Here is a 19,645-nt window from a genome sequence, read left to right on the forward strand (position 1 = left end):
ATTTTCTATAACAGTTTTCTATAGGAAAATGCTTAACATGCAACTTTGGGTGTTGTGTTCAAATTCTGGGTTCTTATGCTTGCCTGTATGCACGATCAATAATACTGTATCCTGAATTAGTCATTGTACTTTAAGCCACATTAAGCATTTTTCACATCCACATGTCCTGCAAGAAGCGGCGTGGGATGCTGAAGACCAAGCGGTTGCCGTGGTAACGAACAATGATGCTTTGTGCTAGCGAGAGGAGATTGGGCTACTGTATAAACATTGTGGGCTTATGCATTGATGCATGAAAGTGACAGCTAATAAAAACTAAGAAATCATCGAAATGAACATCTATTCGTTAAGTTTATATGTTTAATGGCTTTCATTTCTTCATAAAATGCGTGTGATTTTTGTTGGAACATATTCATCTATATCTGAAGCCATGAACTTCTTTGTCTGGCAGAGTAACAAGACTACATGCAGATAATTGATCTGAAATCGTTATTTAATGATAGATTATACAGTTTTAAATTACAGAACAAATGTTTGCGGTGTTCCTGCATGGCTTTGACCAGCAGATGTCGCTAGCGTGCCGCCACTCATGCATTGCGCATGCGCGGAGTAAGACTTTTTTTTTTTTTTTTTTTTTGAGGAGTAAGTTATTATTATGAGAAAGTTTCTCGTTATTTCGATAAGATAAAGAATTGATGATCCTGGTCATTCTCCAGCACTTCTCAGCCTAAACTCAGTGTCCTGGGATTTAAAGTTTCTCCTCCAGCCATTTATTTAACCTGAGCATACGTCACATCACTAGATCCAGCAGCTGAAAAATGTGAAAATGAATTAAAAATGCTAAAACGCACACTTTGATTTCTGAATATTTGATTTTATTCTTAGATGCTCAATAATGATTGTAGATGAAGTTTTTTTTGTGGCCCCTTGGGAAGTATGATTGATGTTTTTACTTTGAAACTCACCTTGATGGGTCTCCAGGTTCAGTTTAGAGTAAACCGTGTCTGAACTTTCACTGGTATTTCCTAAAAGATGACAAGAGTTAATATCACTAGTGCTTACTGTGTGTCCAATATTCATTTTACGTTCACAAAATATCTGCTTCTACAGAAATAATTAAATTATTTATTTTAAAATTGTATGTTTGACCAAAATACCTCAAAATCAATTGATTGTGATTTGCATGCAATGACCTTTATGGATCAGGCTGATTTCAGAAACAGGTGTTTAGGAAAAAATAAACTAATAATTGAATTAAATTTAGCAACTTTTAAGACTACCCGCAACTTTTTCTTCCAAAAGCACCTAGCAACAAATTTAGATATTTTTATCACTTATTTGGCAACTTTTGATAAGTGACTCAAAAGAAATAGATTTAATTAAATTATACCAAAAGAGAAAAAGATGCCTAGTAGTACACACATCACGTGAATTAAGTTAGCTGCTATTTGCAATTGTTTATTTTAATAATAATAATTTAGTAATTGAATAATTGTTCATTTATGATACTCTTTGTTAGTAGCTTGTACTTGCGATTGTTGATCAGTCGGTACACTGCAAGAAAAATATCTAGAAAAATTGAAAAGGTACTAGTAATTTTCCAGGACATTACACATTATCTGTTTTAACCCTGTCATCCAAAAACACAGAATACAATACATAATTAAAAATGCAGGTAAAAAAAACTTGTGAAAAATAATGACAGAAAATCCCTTCATATTAGCATAGTAGATTGTGTCCTATTTTACAGACTAATCTTAGAGTGTAGCACACTAACTAACTACTAACACGCTGCTTAAAACTATCATTGTTCTGAAATGTGTAGTTTTACTTGTTTACTAGCTAATAAAAATGTTTTTAAAAATAGTTTTGTATTTGAAAACAGCATTTATATTATTTTACACACACACTATTTTTTTGCTAAGATTTGATGCAGTGACTCAGTTTTGTGATTACGTAATGACGGTATGGCACAGTGATGTCACAACGTCAATTAGCCACTTTTAGCCAAAAAAAAACCAACCTTTAGCAACTTCCCCTGAAAATGAGTTGCCAGCGCTGTTTGGTGTTGTGGCAGAAATTAAAATCAAAGGGGCTTTTCCTCCCAGAGGTCTTTAGCTCTGCTGAACACTAGTGTCATGATCATAAAATTATATGAGCATCAACTTTTGTTTCAGTTTACCTTCGTTTTCTTTCTTTTTCTTCTGTTTCTCTGTGGATTTGAGTTCAATCTCAGCATAGGTGACTTCAGTAGGTCCACTTACAATGTCTTCAATGAATAACAGAGAAAAGATGCTTATTTTAACTGAATTTCTCTGCAAATATTACTGTCAGGGAACTGTCGTGTGTGTCATGTGTTCCTGCCTCTTGTGCCCATATTTGGTTTGTTTCCTGTCATGTCATTAGTAGTTCATTCTGTTCAGCTGTGTTTGTCTCGTTATCTATGATTTACCGGTGTATATTAGTCCTGTCTGTTGAGTTACAATTTGTCTGGTCTACTCGTTATCCCCGGTGTTGGATGTCTGTGTCTTACCCTGCCTTGCCTTGCCTTGCCTTGCCCTGCCTTGATGTCAGTAAAGTGTTATTTGAGTTTATATCCTCGTCTGCGTGTTCCTGGTTCCTCCCTCGTGTGTGCACCGTGACAGAAGACCAGACCAAACAGTATGCGGCGCCCCTTCACTTTGCTTTATTTTTCGTTTTCAAAAGTTTTTTGTTTGTTCCTGTTCTGTCTGTCTCTCGCGGCATGGAAGTCGCCACTCGACATCCCGCCTTAGCCCACTGCAAGTCGGCGTGGGAGTTCGGCAGGATTGCCGCGAGTCCGCCGGCCACGAGCCCTCAAGTCTGACGATCGCGGGAGAAGTTCGCCGTTGTCCGCGGCTCATTCCAACCCGCCGATCGTGGGAGATATCCGCCGCCGTCCGCGGCTCCCAACCTCGCCGCTCACACCGAGCCCGCCGTTCGCGGGAGTTCACGCCGCCGTCCGTGGGGAAAGCCCACCCACCGTCGGCGGCTCCCCTGTGCACGCCGCCGGTCCGCCTCTGACTCAATGCCCACCGGATTGCCGCTGACTCAAGCCTGCCGGCCGCCGCCTCTAGCCCTATCCCCGTGGATCTAGTCCACACGTCACGGCCAGGAGTGCCGTATGTATGTCTCGTTGTGCCCACAGAAACATTTTAGTCTAGTCTTGTCCATGGAGACTCGTCTGGGGCAGGCGGCTCCTTGAGTTGTGGCCATGGAGGCCATTCGCAGCCGCTTGCCCCCCCTGTCGCAGAAGTGGAGGAGGTTGCTGAGGGACCCTGTGAGGGCCCCTGACTCCTCGTCAAGCCCAGAGGAAGACTCAGCTTCCTAGCCAGCCCAGGAGGGCTTCTAGTTCCTGTGGGATGTCTTGTCGTGTTTGTCTGACCCTGGAGGGTTTCTGTCGTGTCTTGTACTGTTTTGTCTGTCTAGCCCCGGAGGGCTCCTGATACCCCCTGGATTCCCCATGGAAATTTGGGGGGGGGGGGGGGGGGGGGTAGTGGAGCTCTGGGTGGAGTGGGTGGGCCGAAGAAGGATGCCATGGCCACAGTTACCACCTGCCATGGCCTCCTGAGCTCCCTGCTCCGCCATGGGTCCTGTCTGTCTGTTGCGCTCTGGAGGTCCCCGTCCTGTGGTCCGTGTCTGTCCTGAGAGGCCTCCAGAGCGCCCACCCCCCCTCCCCGATGGAACTGTTAAGGCTCGGGACGAGCCTTTCGGGAGGGGGGAGTTATGTCAGGGAACTGTCATGTGTTCCTGCCTCTTGTGCCCATATTTGGTTTGTTTCATGTCATTAGTAGTTCATTCTGTTCAGCTGTGTTTGTCTCGTTATCTATGATTTACCGGTGTATATTAGTCCTGTCTGTTGAGTTACAATTTGTCTGGTCTACTCGTTATCCCCGGTGTTGGATGTCTGTGTCTTACCCTGCCTTGCCTTGCCTTGCCCTGCCTTGATGTCAGTAAAGTGTTATTTGAGTTTATATCCTCGTCTGCGTGTTCCTGGTTCCTCCCTCGTGTGTGCACCGTGACAGAAGACCAGACCAAACAGTATGCGGCGCCCCTTCACTTTGCTTTATTTTTCGTTTTCAAAAGTTTTTTGTTTGTTCCTGTTCTGTCTGTCTCTCGCGGCATGGAAGTCGCCACTCGACATCCCGCCTTAGCCCACTGCAAGTCGGCGTGGGAGTTCGGCAGGATTGCCGCGAGTCCGCCGGCCGCGAGCCCTCAAGTCTGACGATCGCGGGAGAAGTTCGCCGTTGTCCGCGGCTCATTCCAACCCGCCGATCGTGGGAGATATCCGCCGCCGTCCGCGGCTCCCAACCTCGCCGCTCACACCGAGCCCGCCGTTCGCGGGAGTTCACGCCGCCGTCCGTGGGGAAAGCCCACCCACCGTCGGCGGCTCCCCTGTGCACGCCGCCGGTCCGCCTCTGACTCAATGCCCACCGGATTGCCGCTGACTCAAGCCTGCCGGCCGCCGCCTCTAGCCCTATCCCCGTGGATCTAGTCCACACGTCACGGCCAGGAGTGCCGTATGTATGTCTCGTTGTGCCCACAGAAACATTTTAGTCTAGTCTTGTCCATGGAGACTCGTCTGGGGCAGGCGGCTCCTTGAGTTGTGGCCATGGAGGCCATTCGCAGCCGCTTGCCCCCCCTGTCGCAGAAGTGGAGGAGGTTGCTGAGGGACCCTGTGAGGGCCCCTGACTCCTCGTCAAGCCCAGAGGAAGACTCAGCTTCCTAGCCAGTCCAGGAGGGCTTCTAGTTCCTGTGGGATGTCTTGTCGTGTTTGTCTGACCCTGGAGGGTTTCTGTCGTGTCTTGTACTGTTTTGTCTGTCTAGCCCCGGAGGGCTCCTGATACCCCCTGGATTCCCCATGGAAATTTGGGGGGGGGGGGGGGGGGTAGTGGAGCTCTGGGTGGAGTGGGTGGGCCGAAGAAGGATGCCATGGCCACAGTTACCACCTGCCATGGCCTCCTGAGCTCCCTGCTCCGCCATGGGTCCTGTCTGTCTGTTGCGCTCTGGAGGTCCCCGTCCTGTGGTCCGTGTCTGTCCTGAGAGGCCTCCAGAGCGCCCACCCCCCCTCCCCGATGGAACTGTTAAGGCTCGGGACGAGCCTTTCGGGAGGGGGGAGTTATGTCAGGGAACTGTCATGTGTTCCTGCCTCTTGTGCCCATATTTGGTTTGTTTCATGTCATTAGTAGTTCATTCTGTTCAGCTGTGTTTGTCTCGTTATCTATGATTTACCGGTGTATATTAGTCCTGTCTGTTGAGTTACAATTTGTCTGGTCTACTCGTTATCCCCGGTGTTGGATGTCTGTGTCTTACCCTGCCTTGCCTTGTCTTGCCCTGCCTTGATGTCAGTAAAGTGTTATTTGAGTTTATATCCTCGTCTGCGTGTTCCTGGTTCCTCCGTGTGTGTGTGTGCACCGTGACAATTACAGTGAAATAATACAAAGATGGTTTTGATTATTTAGAAAATAACTGTTGCCTTATTAAATGATCAACATGATATAATTACCTTATGTAACATCATTAGTTACCTGTGTTTATGTCTTTATTAATTGTTGCATCGATAGAGTCATAAATATGAGCAGTTCCTGTAATAAAGTAATGCCTCTAATGAATTTAAACCCACAGAAAAATATTGTTTTCATGCAGACACCGACTTAAAGCTAAACTCAGCAAAATATGTAATATGCCATCAACATTATAAATTACATATGAAATATTTTGATAATGAAATCCAACTGAACTACTGTGCATCTAACTGAAATATAAATGTCAGTTACACAAATATCATATACTTTAGAAGAAATTATTTAAGGTGAGATCTGTCTTGTTAGTTAAAAGTTATTTCTAAGTATCTTCAATCTCAGCTTGTAAAGATTTATGGTTATTTATGTATGGTTAATGGGTAAAGACTGACCAGACATGAGTGTTTTATTTCCTGCTTCACTCTGGTTCTGCTCTGATGTCTGACTGCTCTTCTGCTGTTGACGGACACTAGAGAGAGACTGAGATCCTCCACCTAGACAAACATAAGATGTGATTGATGAAAATATGTTGAGGAAATAAAGGATATTAAAAAAAAAAAAGACTTTAATCTCCTTTATGCATACATAAATAGCTAATTTAAGAACAGAGTCTGCAAAAGTGTCTGAATTTGATATAGCAGAAGATGAACCTTTGGTGTTTCTGTAGCACCACAGCAGGACCAAGACAATGATCAAAAATATGACGATCAGTCCAACAATCACTCCAACTGTCACAGGATCGAGACCAAGACCACCAGATCCTGATCTACTGGAGGAAGCTGAGAGGAATGTATTTTACAGTCATATTAGTGCTGTATATTATACAGAAGTATTTAAAGTGTTTATAGTTCCTACTCTCACCTGTGACTGAGATCCAGCTCTTGGGTGACTCTCCTCTCTCTGGGTGTTTGCAGGAGTAGAAACCCTCGTGTGACTTTGAGACAGTAGAGATGTTCATCTCTGTAGTTTGATTCTGGATGAGTGACCCATCTTTATAGAAATCAGATCTGAGGTTTGGTGAGGTTGAATATTTATCTAAACAGCGTAGAGTCAGAGTTTCTCCTTCAGTCACAGGATGAACAGGACTCTCCAGAATCACACCAACTACAGAAACAGAGCAAACATCAACTGACAAATAGTAAGAATATAGTAAGAATGTATCAACAATGTGGTGATGACAACAACAACAACAATAATAATTACAATAATAATAATAATAATGCATTTTATTTATAGATGTCTTTGAAAACACTCAAGGACAACTTAATGACAATCATACATTACAAGACAGTAATACAAAGCAATATCTATTCAACATTAAATTAAAATGAATCAGGAAAAGCTCATTTAAAAAGATGAGTTTTAATATGTGATTTAAAAGTAAGAAGAGAATCACTTTCACATTGTTGTGTAAGAGAGTATCAGAGACGAGGAGCAGCTGAACGCTCTGAACCCCACAGCGGTGAAATAAACAGGAGGAAGAACAAGAGAAACAGATGAGGAAGATCTAATGTGTGAACACCAAAAGTGAATTGAATTATTTGCACGAGTAGATTACATACAAAGTTAATGCAAAGACACAAATCAGAGAGATATATGGGCTTCTGCAGATGTGCTCCGTGGAAGAGGTTCTAGTTTATGGAGGAGTTTGAGACCTAGCTCAAATAGGACGCGTTAATCAATACAATGATAATAATAATAATAAACTTTCTCATGGGGTTTCAGGGATTTGGCACAGCAGATACTAGAGAGACCCAGATGCAGAATTATGATTTATTGACAAGATGGAAATTAACAGGGCTGAAGTGAGAGTCCAAACAGTAGAAAAGGGCAGTCTGCTGGAAAACAGGAGGATGACCGAAGTCAGACCTGGACCAAGCTTGGCTAGAGAGCAAAGGAGATAGAGCAACACCAGTCAATGATATCAATGGAGATCAGGCAGCAGCTTGAGTAACCAGTGCTTGAAACTTAGCTGTAGTGAACCCAGTCAAATAGCCAGGTCTTGAGAACGGCAGCCGGGGGAATCAGGACACAGAACAAGAACAAACACTAAACAAAACACAAGACAAGACCACAAGAAAAAACAAGCAACAAAATAAAACATCTATGACTTCATGCTACGACTAAAAAGGAAAAACCAAATTCAAACTGCTGAGAGCAAATAAATGAAAAGAACGAACCAAAAAGCAAATTCCAGGAATCTATAACTAGAATATAAACTGGCTAAGACAAAATCAAAATAAAACAAAAGAAGCCAAACTAAAGGCTAAAGAACACTAGAACAAAATTAAAAACATGAACTAGACTAGAGCAACATAACAAAAGCAAAGAAATCTTTTTAAACCTCGAGAACCAATGCAAAGATGGACCGAAAAGGAGAGTAAAAAACAACACTACTTAATACGACTAGTAGACTGACAATAAATTCTCTTTCACACAAGGAAGTCACGCAATAAACCAGCAGAGACATGAGGGGAAAGGAGTACAATATAAAGGAGCAGAGCACATGAGGATCAGGTGGACACAATCACGTAAACGAGGACTAGACAAGGACTAAACAAGGGGGCGTGACCATGGGAAACAGCGAGGTTGGACCAGAGGAGCATGTGGCAAACACAAACAGAGACAGAGCCATGTGCTCAGACACAAAACAAACAAAGAAACATTGAACAGGGACAAGACAGACAAGACTGTCAGGGCAGAATCCTGACATGGGGGTTATGAAATATGTAAACCCATAAAAATGTGGATAAATGACTGCACGATTCTGGATAAATTTAGAATCACAATTATTTTTTGAGTCGAAGGTTGAGCAATGGCTTAATAGTCAATGGTTTATTAGTCTAGCGGACTCATTGTCATTCAGGAATAATATTGCATGGGTGACTGAACTGAGATGGCGATCTGGCTATTTATATCCAAAACATAAAATAAGGGCTTTTGTGAAATGAATAAATACAGAAACACAGACTCACGGTGTACAGTGATATTAACAGGAGGATATTTCTCTCCAGATTCAGACACACACCAGTACACTCCAGTGTCTTCTGTGCTGGTGTGTCTGATTGTACATGTAGATCCTGTTTGTGATCCCCACACTGATGATGAACAATCTTCCAGCCGCCCCCAGCTGTCTGTGTATCTTCTGACTCTCCATCCAGTAGAGTTACTCTGGTCCTCACAGCTCAGAGAGAGAGAGACATATGTGAAGTGTTGAGTTCTGTTGGGACTGACGATCAGAGAGACTGGAGGAGAAACACCTGAGAAGACAATTACAGCTACAATTTAGAAATCAAGTCAAGACAGTTTTATTAATAAAACACTTTACGCAACTTACATTGTTTCAAAGCAGCTTTTCAGAAAAAAATATTAAATTATTTCAATTTAAAACTTGGTAAACAAAATTACACCTTAAAATATTTGACATTATGCCATCAGCAAGCAAACTAAAGACAACTGTGACAACCAACAAAATCCTTCATAAGATGTTACTTTTGGAGAAAAAAAAAAAAACTTGTGAGAAACCAGACTCAGCTCTGGGGTCAGTTCTTCTTTGTCTGTACAGTGTGAACCTAGTAGTGTTTATAGTTAGCTGAGATTATTGTATATTAACTTACTAAAGCCCGATTCGGACGGTAATTGTTTCTCACATGGACGTCTGTACAAATAAATTTACAGATCACCTCAGTGATCAAACTCATGGATTCGGATGGTGATTTATTCACAGTGGTGTGATCCTACGAACCAGTCACATGATTGTGTGTAAATACAATTTTATTCTTATTATTGTGTAAAATGTATTTTAAAATACTTATTATTTAGAATGTATTCTTATTCCAAGCATATTTTATAATATATAATCCTATTTATTATTTGATTTAAATCTCCTGTTTAAAAATAGGAAAATAGACGCACTATAGTTGTGTATAATTATACATGATATATATATGTTTATAATACACATTTCAAATGTGTATTACCTGCTGCTGCCATAATAGAGACCCATTTTGAATGTTGAAGTGCTTTTCTTCTCGTTCTGCTCCCAGTCGCTGTGGTGGAGCAGTTATGAATTATTGTTCTTTTAAATACTTTCCAGCATTTCAGAAAGAAATATGTATGCAAATTACACCAAAGTACAGCAGACGTACGGTGATCGGGAGTGACCAAAAAGGGTTTAAACACTGAATTTTGAATCGATTTCTTCTGGTAAACTCAGAGATGTGGATTCAGACGGCAATTAAATCACCAACTACCCCCTGTATATGGTGAAAATCACTTGCGTCCCCCTGAGAAACAATTACCGTCCGATTCGGGCTTAAGATATAATAATTAGGCAGATACTAATCAAACTGTAAAATTATTAAGTGTTTATATGGTTCATCTTATAAAATGTTCTGATGTGCACATTGATGGAGTGTCCTGTGTTGCTGGAAAAGTGTCTAGAATCAATGTGTGGTCAATGATTTACAATTTAAAAAAATTTAATAAAACTATTTATTAAATAGAAACAGAAGATACATTTTTATGACACTTATTTGATTATTTTCCTCAAGTATGTAAGTAACACTTTTGTGCCACAGTAGTTATATTTTAGTTTTTCATGACAATTTTCATCCATTACAATTGAACATTTGTTGCAGCTAATTCAGGAATCAAGGTGTTGCTCGTTAGTTTGGTTTATTTAGGCACTGCTAGTAGATGCAGTAACTACACCTGACAGCAGAAGCATCTTTCTCCATTCACACCATTAATAAGTAGCTGTATATTATGACAGGACAACATTTCAAGACACATCAAGCTTCAATTTCCAGAGTGTCTCATTCATTCTGTGGTTCAGTCTGAACTCACCAGTGACCCATAGTGGCTGTTTGTTGCTGATGGTTGTGTTATAGCCTGGATCTCCTCTCTTTGCTCTGCACACATAAACTCCTGTGTGCTTTATAGCAGCAGAACTGACAGTGTAGTTTCCTCCAGCTCCTCTGCTGCTGTCTGAGAGCGGATGATAATAATTGCCATTGTCTGTATAAAGTGAAAAAGTGCAGTTACCTCAAGACATGAGCAGACATGTTTCCATGAGTCTTATAAATGACCTTTATTGGTATAATCAGAGTATTCAGATTGATTCAATATTTTTATTCCATGGTCTGTCTGAATACTCGATTCTGATTGGCTGGCAGGTGTTGATTAAATTAGTATTATTTTTTTATGAATCCAGTTTATTCAGATGTTGCTTCATGAAGTTTATTCAGATGTTGCTTCCCCTTACGGGGAAGTCGTGGCCTAATGGTTAGAGAATTGGACTCGTAATCGAAAGGTTGCGGGTTCGAGTCCCCGGCCGGCAGGGATTGTAGGTGGAGGGAGTGAATGTCCTGCGCTCTCTCCACCCTCAATACCACGACTGAGGTGCCCTTGAGCAAGGCACCGAACCCCCAACTGCTCCCCGGGCGCTGCAGCATGGCTGCCCACTGCTCCGGGTGTATGTTCACGGTGTGTGTGTGCATTTGTTCACTACTCACTGCTGTGTGTGTGCACTTGGATGGGTTAAACGCAGAGCACCAATTTCGAGTATGGGTCACCATACTTGACAATACGTCACGAAAAAAAAAAAAAAAAAAAAAATTATATCTTACCTGATGAGACAGTTAATGTGAACCAGCTGAATGTCCAGCCTGTAGAGGAGCCCTCAACCTCACAGATCAGAGTCACTGGATCTCCTTCAGTCAACCACGTCTGTGGAGAAACACTTAAAACTGCTTGGGCTTTATCTGAAATAAAGAAATCCCTCATTAATAACATGTTAAACTTGTGTGTGAATGTGAAGAGATGATCAAACTCACCTGATACTGTCAGTGTAACTTCATCACTGAGGTGTGATGTTCGTGATCCTCCTCTCTCTGCTCCATAACAGGAGTATTTACCTGCGTCAGACTCAGTAACAGAACTGAATGTGTATTCCTGTAGTTCACTGAAAGCATTGCCTGAACCATCTTTATACCAGCTGTACTGCCAGCTAGTGACTCCTTCAGAATATATGTCACATCTGAGAGTGACTGTCTCTTCTCTGAATACATGTTGAGCAGGTTTGATGGTCACTGTGGGTTTTGGTGTTTCTGTACAATGACAACATTTCACAATAAAAATAATGTAATTTCACAGAGAATGTAAAAAAACTGTTTTTGATGGATGATATATTTTGTGTTTCTTGTCACACCTCAGAATTGTCACATGAATAATTCAACTTGTTAAAAGGGTGCATTTATAATCAAAATAAAACGTAAGTCATTTCTCAACTCTCAGTTGGTTTATTAGAGTTAATGTTGAATCCCTCATATGAAAATATGAATTAAATTGACTCACCTTCAGTATGTTGAGAGTAGATGTTTGAAATCAGCACTAAAACAGAGAGAGAACAACTGATAATGTGAACAATGAACTGATAATTATAAAGATGAACAAATATTAAGATATCATGTGGGTGTCACGAATCCTGGCCATGCACTTCCACTCATTCACCACCAGAGGTCACCCGTTCACCACATGGACTTTTCACACTACACAACACATTGGACTCCATTTCCCACTATGCATTGCACAGATCAGCTGTCACCATTCACTCATCACACACACCTAATCACCATTTCACAATCACCATCACTCTATTTAAGCCTGGGATTGCTCTTGCTCAGGGCCGAGTATTGTTAGCGTTTATCACTCTTCTAGCGATAGCAACTCTACAGAGCCATAATTCTAGTCCTAGTCTTGCCTTGTTTTCCTGCCGTGTCTGACCCTGCCCGTGTTTCCTGGATTTACCCCTTTGCCTTGCCGTTTGGACTGTGTTTGCACCTCGTTTGGATTATTGCTTTCGACTCTGGATTATCTCTCTGCCTTGCCCCTTTGGATACTGTTCGCTGATCATTGACCCACGCTTGCTCCACGGATTGCTCTGTCTTGCCCTTGCCATACCTGTTTGCCGATGTCTGACCCTGCCTGTTTCTGACCATGTTTCTTAATAAAGCTTTGCACATGGATCCGCACGTCTCACGTCTCGTCAGCCCCGTAACAGAATACTCGGCCACAAAAGGATCCAGCGGCTTTTCCAGAGGACATTGGCCAGGTATGGACAATGCACGACTGTTGTTAACCCTCGAGCAGGGTTTGAGACCGCTCGAGGAATACATACAGGAGTACTTAGACCTCGCCTATTTTTCTGATCTGCCGGACTATGCACTAATAGACTTTTTTTGTGAGGGCATTAATCAGCCGCTCAAACGACAGTTAATCCGTGAGGGTCCCCGTGCGTCACTCAGTCAATTCATGGATTATGCCTTGCTGTGTGTGGGCTCTCCGTTCACTGTGGGTGTCGCGGAGGAACCCAACACCGCACTCACTCGCAAAATGGTGGCAACAACAACACCCCTTCAAGTCTCCGCTGTCAAGCCAGAGTCTGCTCACGTCTCCGCTGTCAAGCCAGAGTCTGCTCACGTCTCCGCTGTCAAGCCAGAGTCTGCTCACGTCTCCGCTGTCAAGCCAGAGTCTGCTCACGTCTCCGCTGTCAAGCCAGAGTCTGCTCACGTCTCCGCTGTCAAGCCAGAGTCTGCTCACGTCTCCGCTGTCAAGCCAGAGTCTGCTCACGTCTCCGCTGTCAAGCCAGAGTCTGCTCACGTCTCCGCTGTCAAGCCAGAGTCTGCTCACGTCTCCGCTGTCAAGCCAGAGTCTGCTCACGTCTCCGCTGTCAAGCCAGAGTCTGCTCACGTCTCCGCTGTCAAGCCAGAGTCTGCTCACGTCTCCGCTGTCAAGCCAGAGTCTGCTCACGTCTCCGCTGTCAAGCCAGAGTCTGCTCACGTCTCCGCTGTCAAGCCAGAGTCTGCTCACGTCTCCGCTGTCAAGCCAGAGTCTGCTCACGTCTCCGCTGTCAAGCCAGAGTCTGCTCACGTCTCCGCTGTCAAGCCAGAGTCTGCTCACGTCTCCGCTGTCAAGCCAGAGTCTGCTCACGTCTCCGCTGTCAAGCCAGAGTCTGCTCACGTCATGCCTGCCCAGCCAGAGTCACACCACGTCTCAGTGCTCCAGCCAGAGTCACGTCACGCCTCAGCTCCTCAGCCAGAGTCTCTACACGCCTCCGCCGAACTGCCAGAGGCTGTTACCACAGATTCAAGGTCAGTCCTTCGAGTGCTGATATCCAGTGTGATGGACCCACCACTGATGTCAGTGCGAGTAGCTGGCATTCCCAGGGCCCCAACCCTGGCTGTTACAGAGACTGTTCCCCTGACCTCAGTGCTTCCCGTTATGGCGGTTGCCATTTTGAGTGTATGGGCTGCACACTGTGCTCCTGAGGCCTCTCCTGTCCACGAGTCTGCTCCAGTGCCTCCAGAGGTGGCGGCTTCCGCTGCAGAACCTCCCGAAGTGGTGGCACCTGTTCCTGACCTCATGGTCTGCCCTGTCACGGCCACGGAGGCCGTTCCTGAACTCACGGTCTGCCCTGTCACGGCCACGGAGGCTGTTCCTGAATTCACTGTCTGCCCCGTCACGGCCACGGAGACCGTTCCTGAACTTACTGTCTGCCCTGTCACGGTCATGGAGACCGTTCCTGAACTCACTGTCTGCCCCGTCACGGCCACGGAGACCGTTCCTGAACTCACTGTCTGCCCTGTCACGGTCATGGAGGCCATTCCCGAACTCCCTGTCTGCCCTGTCACGGCCACGGAGGCCGTCCCTGAACTCCCTGTCTGCCCTGTCACGGCCATGGAGGCCGTTCCTGAGCTCACGCCCTGTCCTGTCACGGCCAAAGAGGCCGTCTGTGAGCTCTCGCCCTGTTCTGTCACGGCTAAAGAGGCCGTCTGTGAGCTCTCGCCCTGTCCTGTCACGGCTAAAGAGGCCGTCTGTGAACCTTCGCCCTGTCCTGTCACGGCTAAAGAGGCCGTCTGTGAACCCTCGCCATGTCCTGCCATGCCCCCTGAGATCATGAATGCTCTCCCTGTATTGTCTGTCTCTGCTCTCCCTGTGTTGTCTTTCTCCGTTTACCCCAGATCTCAGACTCTGCCATGGTTTCCTGCCCAGTCTGCTTCCTGGCGAGGGTCTTCTGCTCAGGTCTGGTGGTCCTCTGCCCCGCCATGGTGGTCTTCTGCTCGGGTCTGGTGGTCGTCTGCTCCACCGTGGTGGTCTTCTACTCCGGTCTGGTGGGGTCCTGGTCCGTCTACTCCGCCCTGGTGGGCTCTAGCTCGGGTCTGGTGGTCGTCTGCTCCGCCATGGGGGTCTTCTGCCCGGGTCTGGTGGTCGTCTGCCCCACCGTGGTGGTCTTCTGCTCGGGTCTGGTGGTCATCTGCTCCGCCGTGGTGGTCCTCTGCTCTGGTCTGGTGGTCGTCTGCCCCGCCGTGGTGGTCTTCTGCTCGGGTCTGGTGGTCGTCTGCTCCGCCCTGGTGGGCTCCGGTCCTGTCTGCTCCGCCCTGGTGGGCCTCTGCGCTGTCGGTCCTGACCTGGCCTCTGGCTCCGCCCTGGTTTCCTGCTCTGCCGGTTCTTCCTCAGGGACCTGGCCCTCCGTCCCTCCCCCTGCTCCGCCTCCGCGCCACCGCCCTCCTGGATTGTTTAGGAGCGTCTGGAAGCCGCTCCTTGGGGGGGGGCTATGTCACGAATCCTGGCCATGCACTTCCACTCATTCACCACCAGAGGTCACCCGTTCACCACATGGACTTTTCACACTACACAACACATTGGACTCCATTTCCCACTATGCATTGCACAGATCAGCTGTCACCATTCACTCATCACACACACCTAATCACCATTTCACAATCACCATCACTCTATTTAAGCCTGGGATTGCTCTTGCTCAGGGCCGAGTATTGTTAGCGTTTATCACTCTTCTAGCGATAGCAACTCTACAGAGCCATAATTCTAGTCCTAGTCTTGCCTTGTTTTCCTGCCGTGTCTGACCCTGCCCGTGTTTCCTGGATTTACCCCTTTGCCTTGCCGTTTGGACTGTGTTTGCACCTCGTTTGGATTATTGCTTTCGACTCTGGATTATCTCTCTGCCTTGCCCCTTTGGATACTGTTCGCTGATCATTGACCCACGCTTGCTCCACGGATTGCTCTGTCTTGCCCTTGCCATACCTGTTTGCCGATGTCTGACCCTGCCTGTTTCTGACCATGTTTCTTAATAAAGCTTTGCACATGGATCCGCACGTCTCACGTCTCGTCAGCCCCGTAACAGTGGGGACTGTATATGTGTCTAGATAAACATGAAAACATCTGACTGGTATTTTATAGATTTGGTCACAGCAGAAAACTGTTTAGAGAACTTGAAGGAAACCGTCTGATCACGAGCAGAAGAATAAAGACAAACTCTTACTAACTGTGTACTAGTGAATATTACGATAACAGCAACAATAACTGCAAAACAAACCAACAGAACTGATTCAACACCCTTACACATCACAAAACTGACTGAACAAACACTGATCTACAACACAACAGAGTGCATTTCTCTTTCACAAACAGCACTAACTGCACACTTCCTCTCTCAAACTCATCCTTCACTCATATATCATGGACTACAGCTGGATCTGAAACTCTGAGAGCAGCAAGAAAAGACATAAATCTAGGAACACTAAAACACTTGATCATCTACATAATATAATAATTCCACTGAAATACATTTAGAGAAAATAATACTCACAGAGCACAAGAGGAAGTGGACTGAGCTCCATACTGACTGAATGATGACCGACGGTTAAAGACACAGACTGTGTTAAAGACTCAAGACTTCCTGAAACCTGCGGTCAGATCTTTAGAAACATTGTGACAGACTAACGACATACAAATATACCTCATGTGTTACAGAAGATCTTTTGATAATGTTGATAATCTTGTAACATGTTTTGACAGAATGTCAGACTGAATAACATGTAAGCTTTCTACTGAAATGTTGTCGTGACCCATTCAGTATTAAATTGAACAGGATTTATGTGCTATTATGAAAAGTTGTATTCTGGTGTGTTTAATGAACAAGAGAAATAGAGCAATATTTTGATGGTTCTTTATTGTAATTATGGTAGTTGTTCAAAGTGAACAACTGCTGCTCCTCCTTCACTGGTTCGTGTGGTGAAGCTGAAACAGAACAAACCACAACTATGAGCTCATCTATCTATTTCTATTCAATCAGGCCTCTGACACTGAAATATTTGTTCCTGTGAACACAGTTTAATATTCATACACCAAGGCAAGGGATGGGCATTAAAACATATTTAATGATTATGACTCCAGTTACAACAATTCAGACTACACTGGTATGTTTCACACTGTTACTGAGTAGTGACACGGTTGATAAAAACTCTAGCAAATCTGAAGAAACCATTATTTGATTTTGTTTCTTATTAATGTGTTTAGAAAGATATAGCCTACATCTGCCATGCATCAATATATAACTGAGAGAATGATGTGAAAGAGGAAGTACAAGAGAAGAATAAACAACTTGCATTAACTTATTACTAAGAATTTCTGATGATGCTGTGATGCTAAATAAAGCACGTGTGTGAAGAGAAGCTCATATCAGTGGTGTTCAGGTCCTGTTTTGTTAGTGCTTCTTGCAGAATGAGAAATGTTGGTAAAACTAAACACATACGAACTTTAATCAGTTGAGAAGCATCAATATTTATAAAAATATAGTTTCTTTGGTAACACTTTCTATGAAGCCTATATTTATAATAAATTATAAGGGTATTCTTAACGCATTATAATGAATGTATAATGCATTATAAAATACTTTATAATATGTTATATCATCTTATAAATAATCAGTACGACAATTATAATACCTTATAATGTTTACGCATTTGTGCTTATAACCAAAGTACAAAATAATTGACATGTAAAACCTGATTGACTGCAGTAAGAGGTCATGGTTCATTTGCTGCAGGAATGTTTAACAAAGCATCAGCTCCAGAATTAGGCAACGTCTTTATTAAACAAAAAGGGAAACATGAACAGTTTCAAAATAAGAAAAACTACAAAGCAGTGATACAAGTCAGAAGACTTCCTTTAAGAAATGAAGAATATACATGCTTATAAATTACAGTGTGGATTCATGTGGATATAATTTGTAAAGCAAACAAACATCACAGAGGCTGAATAGCATTGCTATACTGAGCCTTATATTAGGACTGAACTGCTTTATAATAGGGGTGTGTGATATTTACCATTGTTATGCTAATGACACACAGCTATACTTTTAATTTCAAACAAATCTCAGACTGCATTTCAGCATGAAAATCAGACAGAGCTTCTCATCTCTCCAGCCACTCCAACAATACAGCACAACTTCACCATCCAGATAAAATCATCAATAATCAAACCAACCAGATCAGCCAGAAATCCTGGGTTAACCTTTGATGACCAGCTGACCTTCAAAGACCACTTTGCAAAGACAGCACTGTCAAGCAGGTTTGCACTGAACAACATCAGGAAGATCTCATCCAGGCTCTTGTCATCTTGTCAATGCTCTTCTGTCTCCACTTCCAGCATGTGCAATCAAACCTCTTCAAATGATCCAGAACACAGCAGCACAACTGGTCTTTAATGAGTCCAAGAGAATCCACATTACATGATGTGTATTATTAAACAAACAGATTTGTTGTTGCCAATTACAACGCGTAACTAAGGTTACCTTGAGGGACGTAATTTAAGTTAGACACGAAGCGCATGAGCATGTCGCAAAAGAGAATTTATGAGTTTTTCAAAAACCCTAAAAATATGAAAGTTTCAAGGACGAGCGTGGATGATTCGACTACCACCAACTCCATTTCCAGCTCCACCACCGGCGGCCCTTATGTTTGTGAATGTTATGTTTGTTTTGTGGGATCTGTAGGTTGTGGCTTATAAGCGGAACATGGAAATATCATGGATGTACTGGGAAACAAATACATTTTAAACTTTTTTTATTTTTTTTGTTCTCATCGATATGAGTCTTCCCCTTCTCCCAAAACAGCTTATAGCTACCTATTAAAATAGTTCAGTTTTGTATGTAATGGAAAAGTGATTAGGCTATGTTTCGTTTTTTTTTTTTTCTTCATAAAGATAATTTAGAAAAGCCTTGGGAGCATTTTTTGTTCGGAAAATGTTTTTTTTTTAAGCAATGACCAAGCGGCCAGCGTAATCAGTGAATTGATCACCTATGTTTGATTAATTTAGCCTTATCAAATCATCACGACTTGACTAAAATAAAATCGATAGATTGGCCTATAAAACAGTTCAAACAGTTGATATATCTATAGAAAGCTTTAAATTACTACTTAAAACGAAATAATGAAAAGCAAAGCAAAAACTCTTCATTAGCGTATGTAATCCGTTAAATTGCATACATTTCTCTCTGCGCATCCAATGAGGAGATGGCGAGTCATTTTTCCCCGTCACCGTCTAAAATATAAAAATAAGGGAAAGCCTAAAACAAGCCCGATTATAATTTGCGTTTTATTTTATAATTGTATTCAATAATAAAATATGTAATATTTGTCCTTGAAATTTAAAGGATTTGCTGCGACGCAATTTTGTCTGACTGGCCTATGTGAGTTATTTATTGGCCTATCTTTTTAATCCATGCAGAAAATGGTTTAAAAACAGCTTTAAAATTACTTTATTGCATTCCAGATGCTTTTAAAGAACTTTTCACTATAAATTTTAAGGGTTTTTAAGCTTGAATGTAGCTTGAATGTAAAACATTGTTATGAATTCATTGTAGCCTATTCCCATTTGTAAAATAGCGAATTGATGTCTAACACGATCTCATGAAAGTGCGTAGGCTATAGGATGATTTTCTGTTTCTATTTGGCGTAATCCCAGCCAACATTCTATCATATGCCCATATGGGCTGTAAATATGGGCCCTGCATGGGTTTGTCCATGGGTTCCATGTGGGCCCCATATGGGCTGTAAATATGGGCCCTGCATGGGTTTGTCCATGGGTTCCATGTGGGCCCCATATGGGCTGTAAATATGGGCCCTGCATGGGTTTGTCCATGGGTTCCATGTGGGCCCCATATGGGCTGTAAATATGGGCCCTGCATGGGTTTGTCCATGGGTTCCATGTGGGCCCCATATGGGCTGTAAATATGGGCCCTGCAT

At 43.4% G+C, this 19,645-nt stretch overlaps 1 protein-coding gene across 1 annotated transcript; it reads right to left on the reverse strand.

Moving 5' to 3' along the window:
* Positions 1-737: 737 nt before the first annotated feature.
* On the reverse strand, positions 738-16,249 carry LOC306867612 (B-cell receptor CD22-like). The gene is made up of 12 exons (XM_079413374.1): positions 16,207-16,249; positions 11,895-11,930; positions 11,375-11,647; positions 11,168-11,302; positions 10,386-10,556; positions 8,513-8,797; positions 6,399-6,641; positions 6,188-6,316; positions 5,930-6,031; positions 2,180-2,266; positions 963-1,022; positions 738-808 (listed from the first exon to the last, which is right to left on the reverse strand). The coding sequence occupies exons 1-12, from the start codon at positions 16,235-16,237 to the stop codon at positions 768-770; spliced, it is 1,593 nt and encodes a 530-aa protein (XP_079269500.1). The 5' UTR covers positions 16,238-16,249; the 3' UTR covers positions 738-767.
* Positions 16,250-19,645: the final 3,396 nt, after the last annotated feature.

This window comes from Barbus barbus (genome assembly GCF_936440315.1).
Source record: "Barbus barbus genome assembly, chromosome: 49".
In the NCBI taxonomy this organism is placed as follows: Eukaryota; Metazoa; Chordata; class Actinopteri; order Cypriniformes; family Cyprinidae; genus Barbus; species Barbus barbus.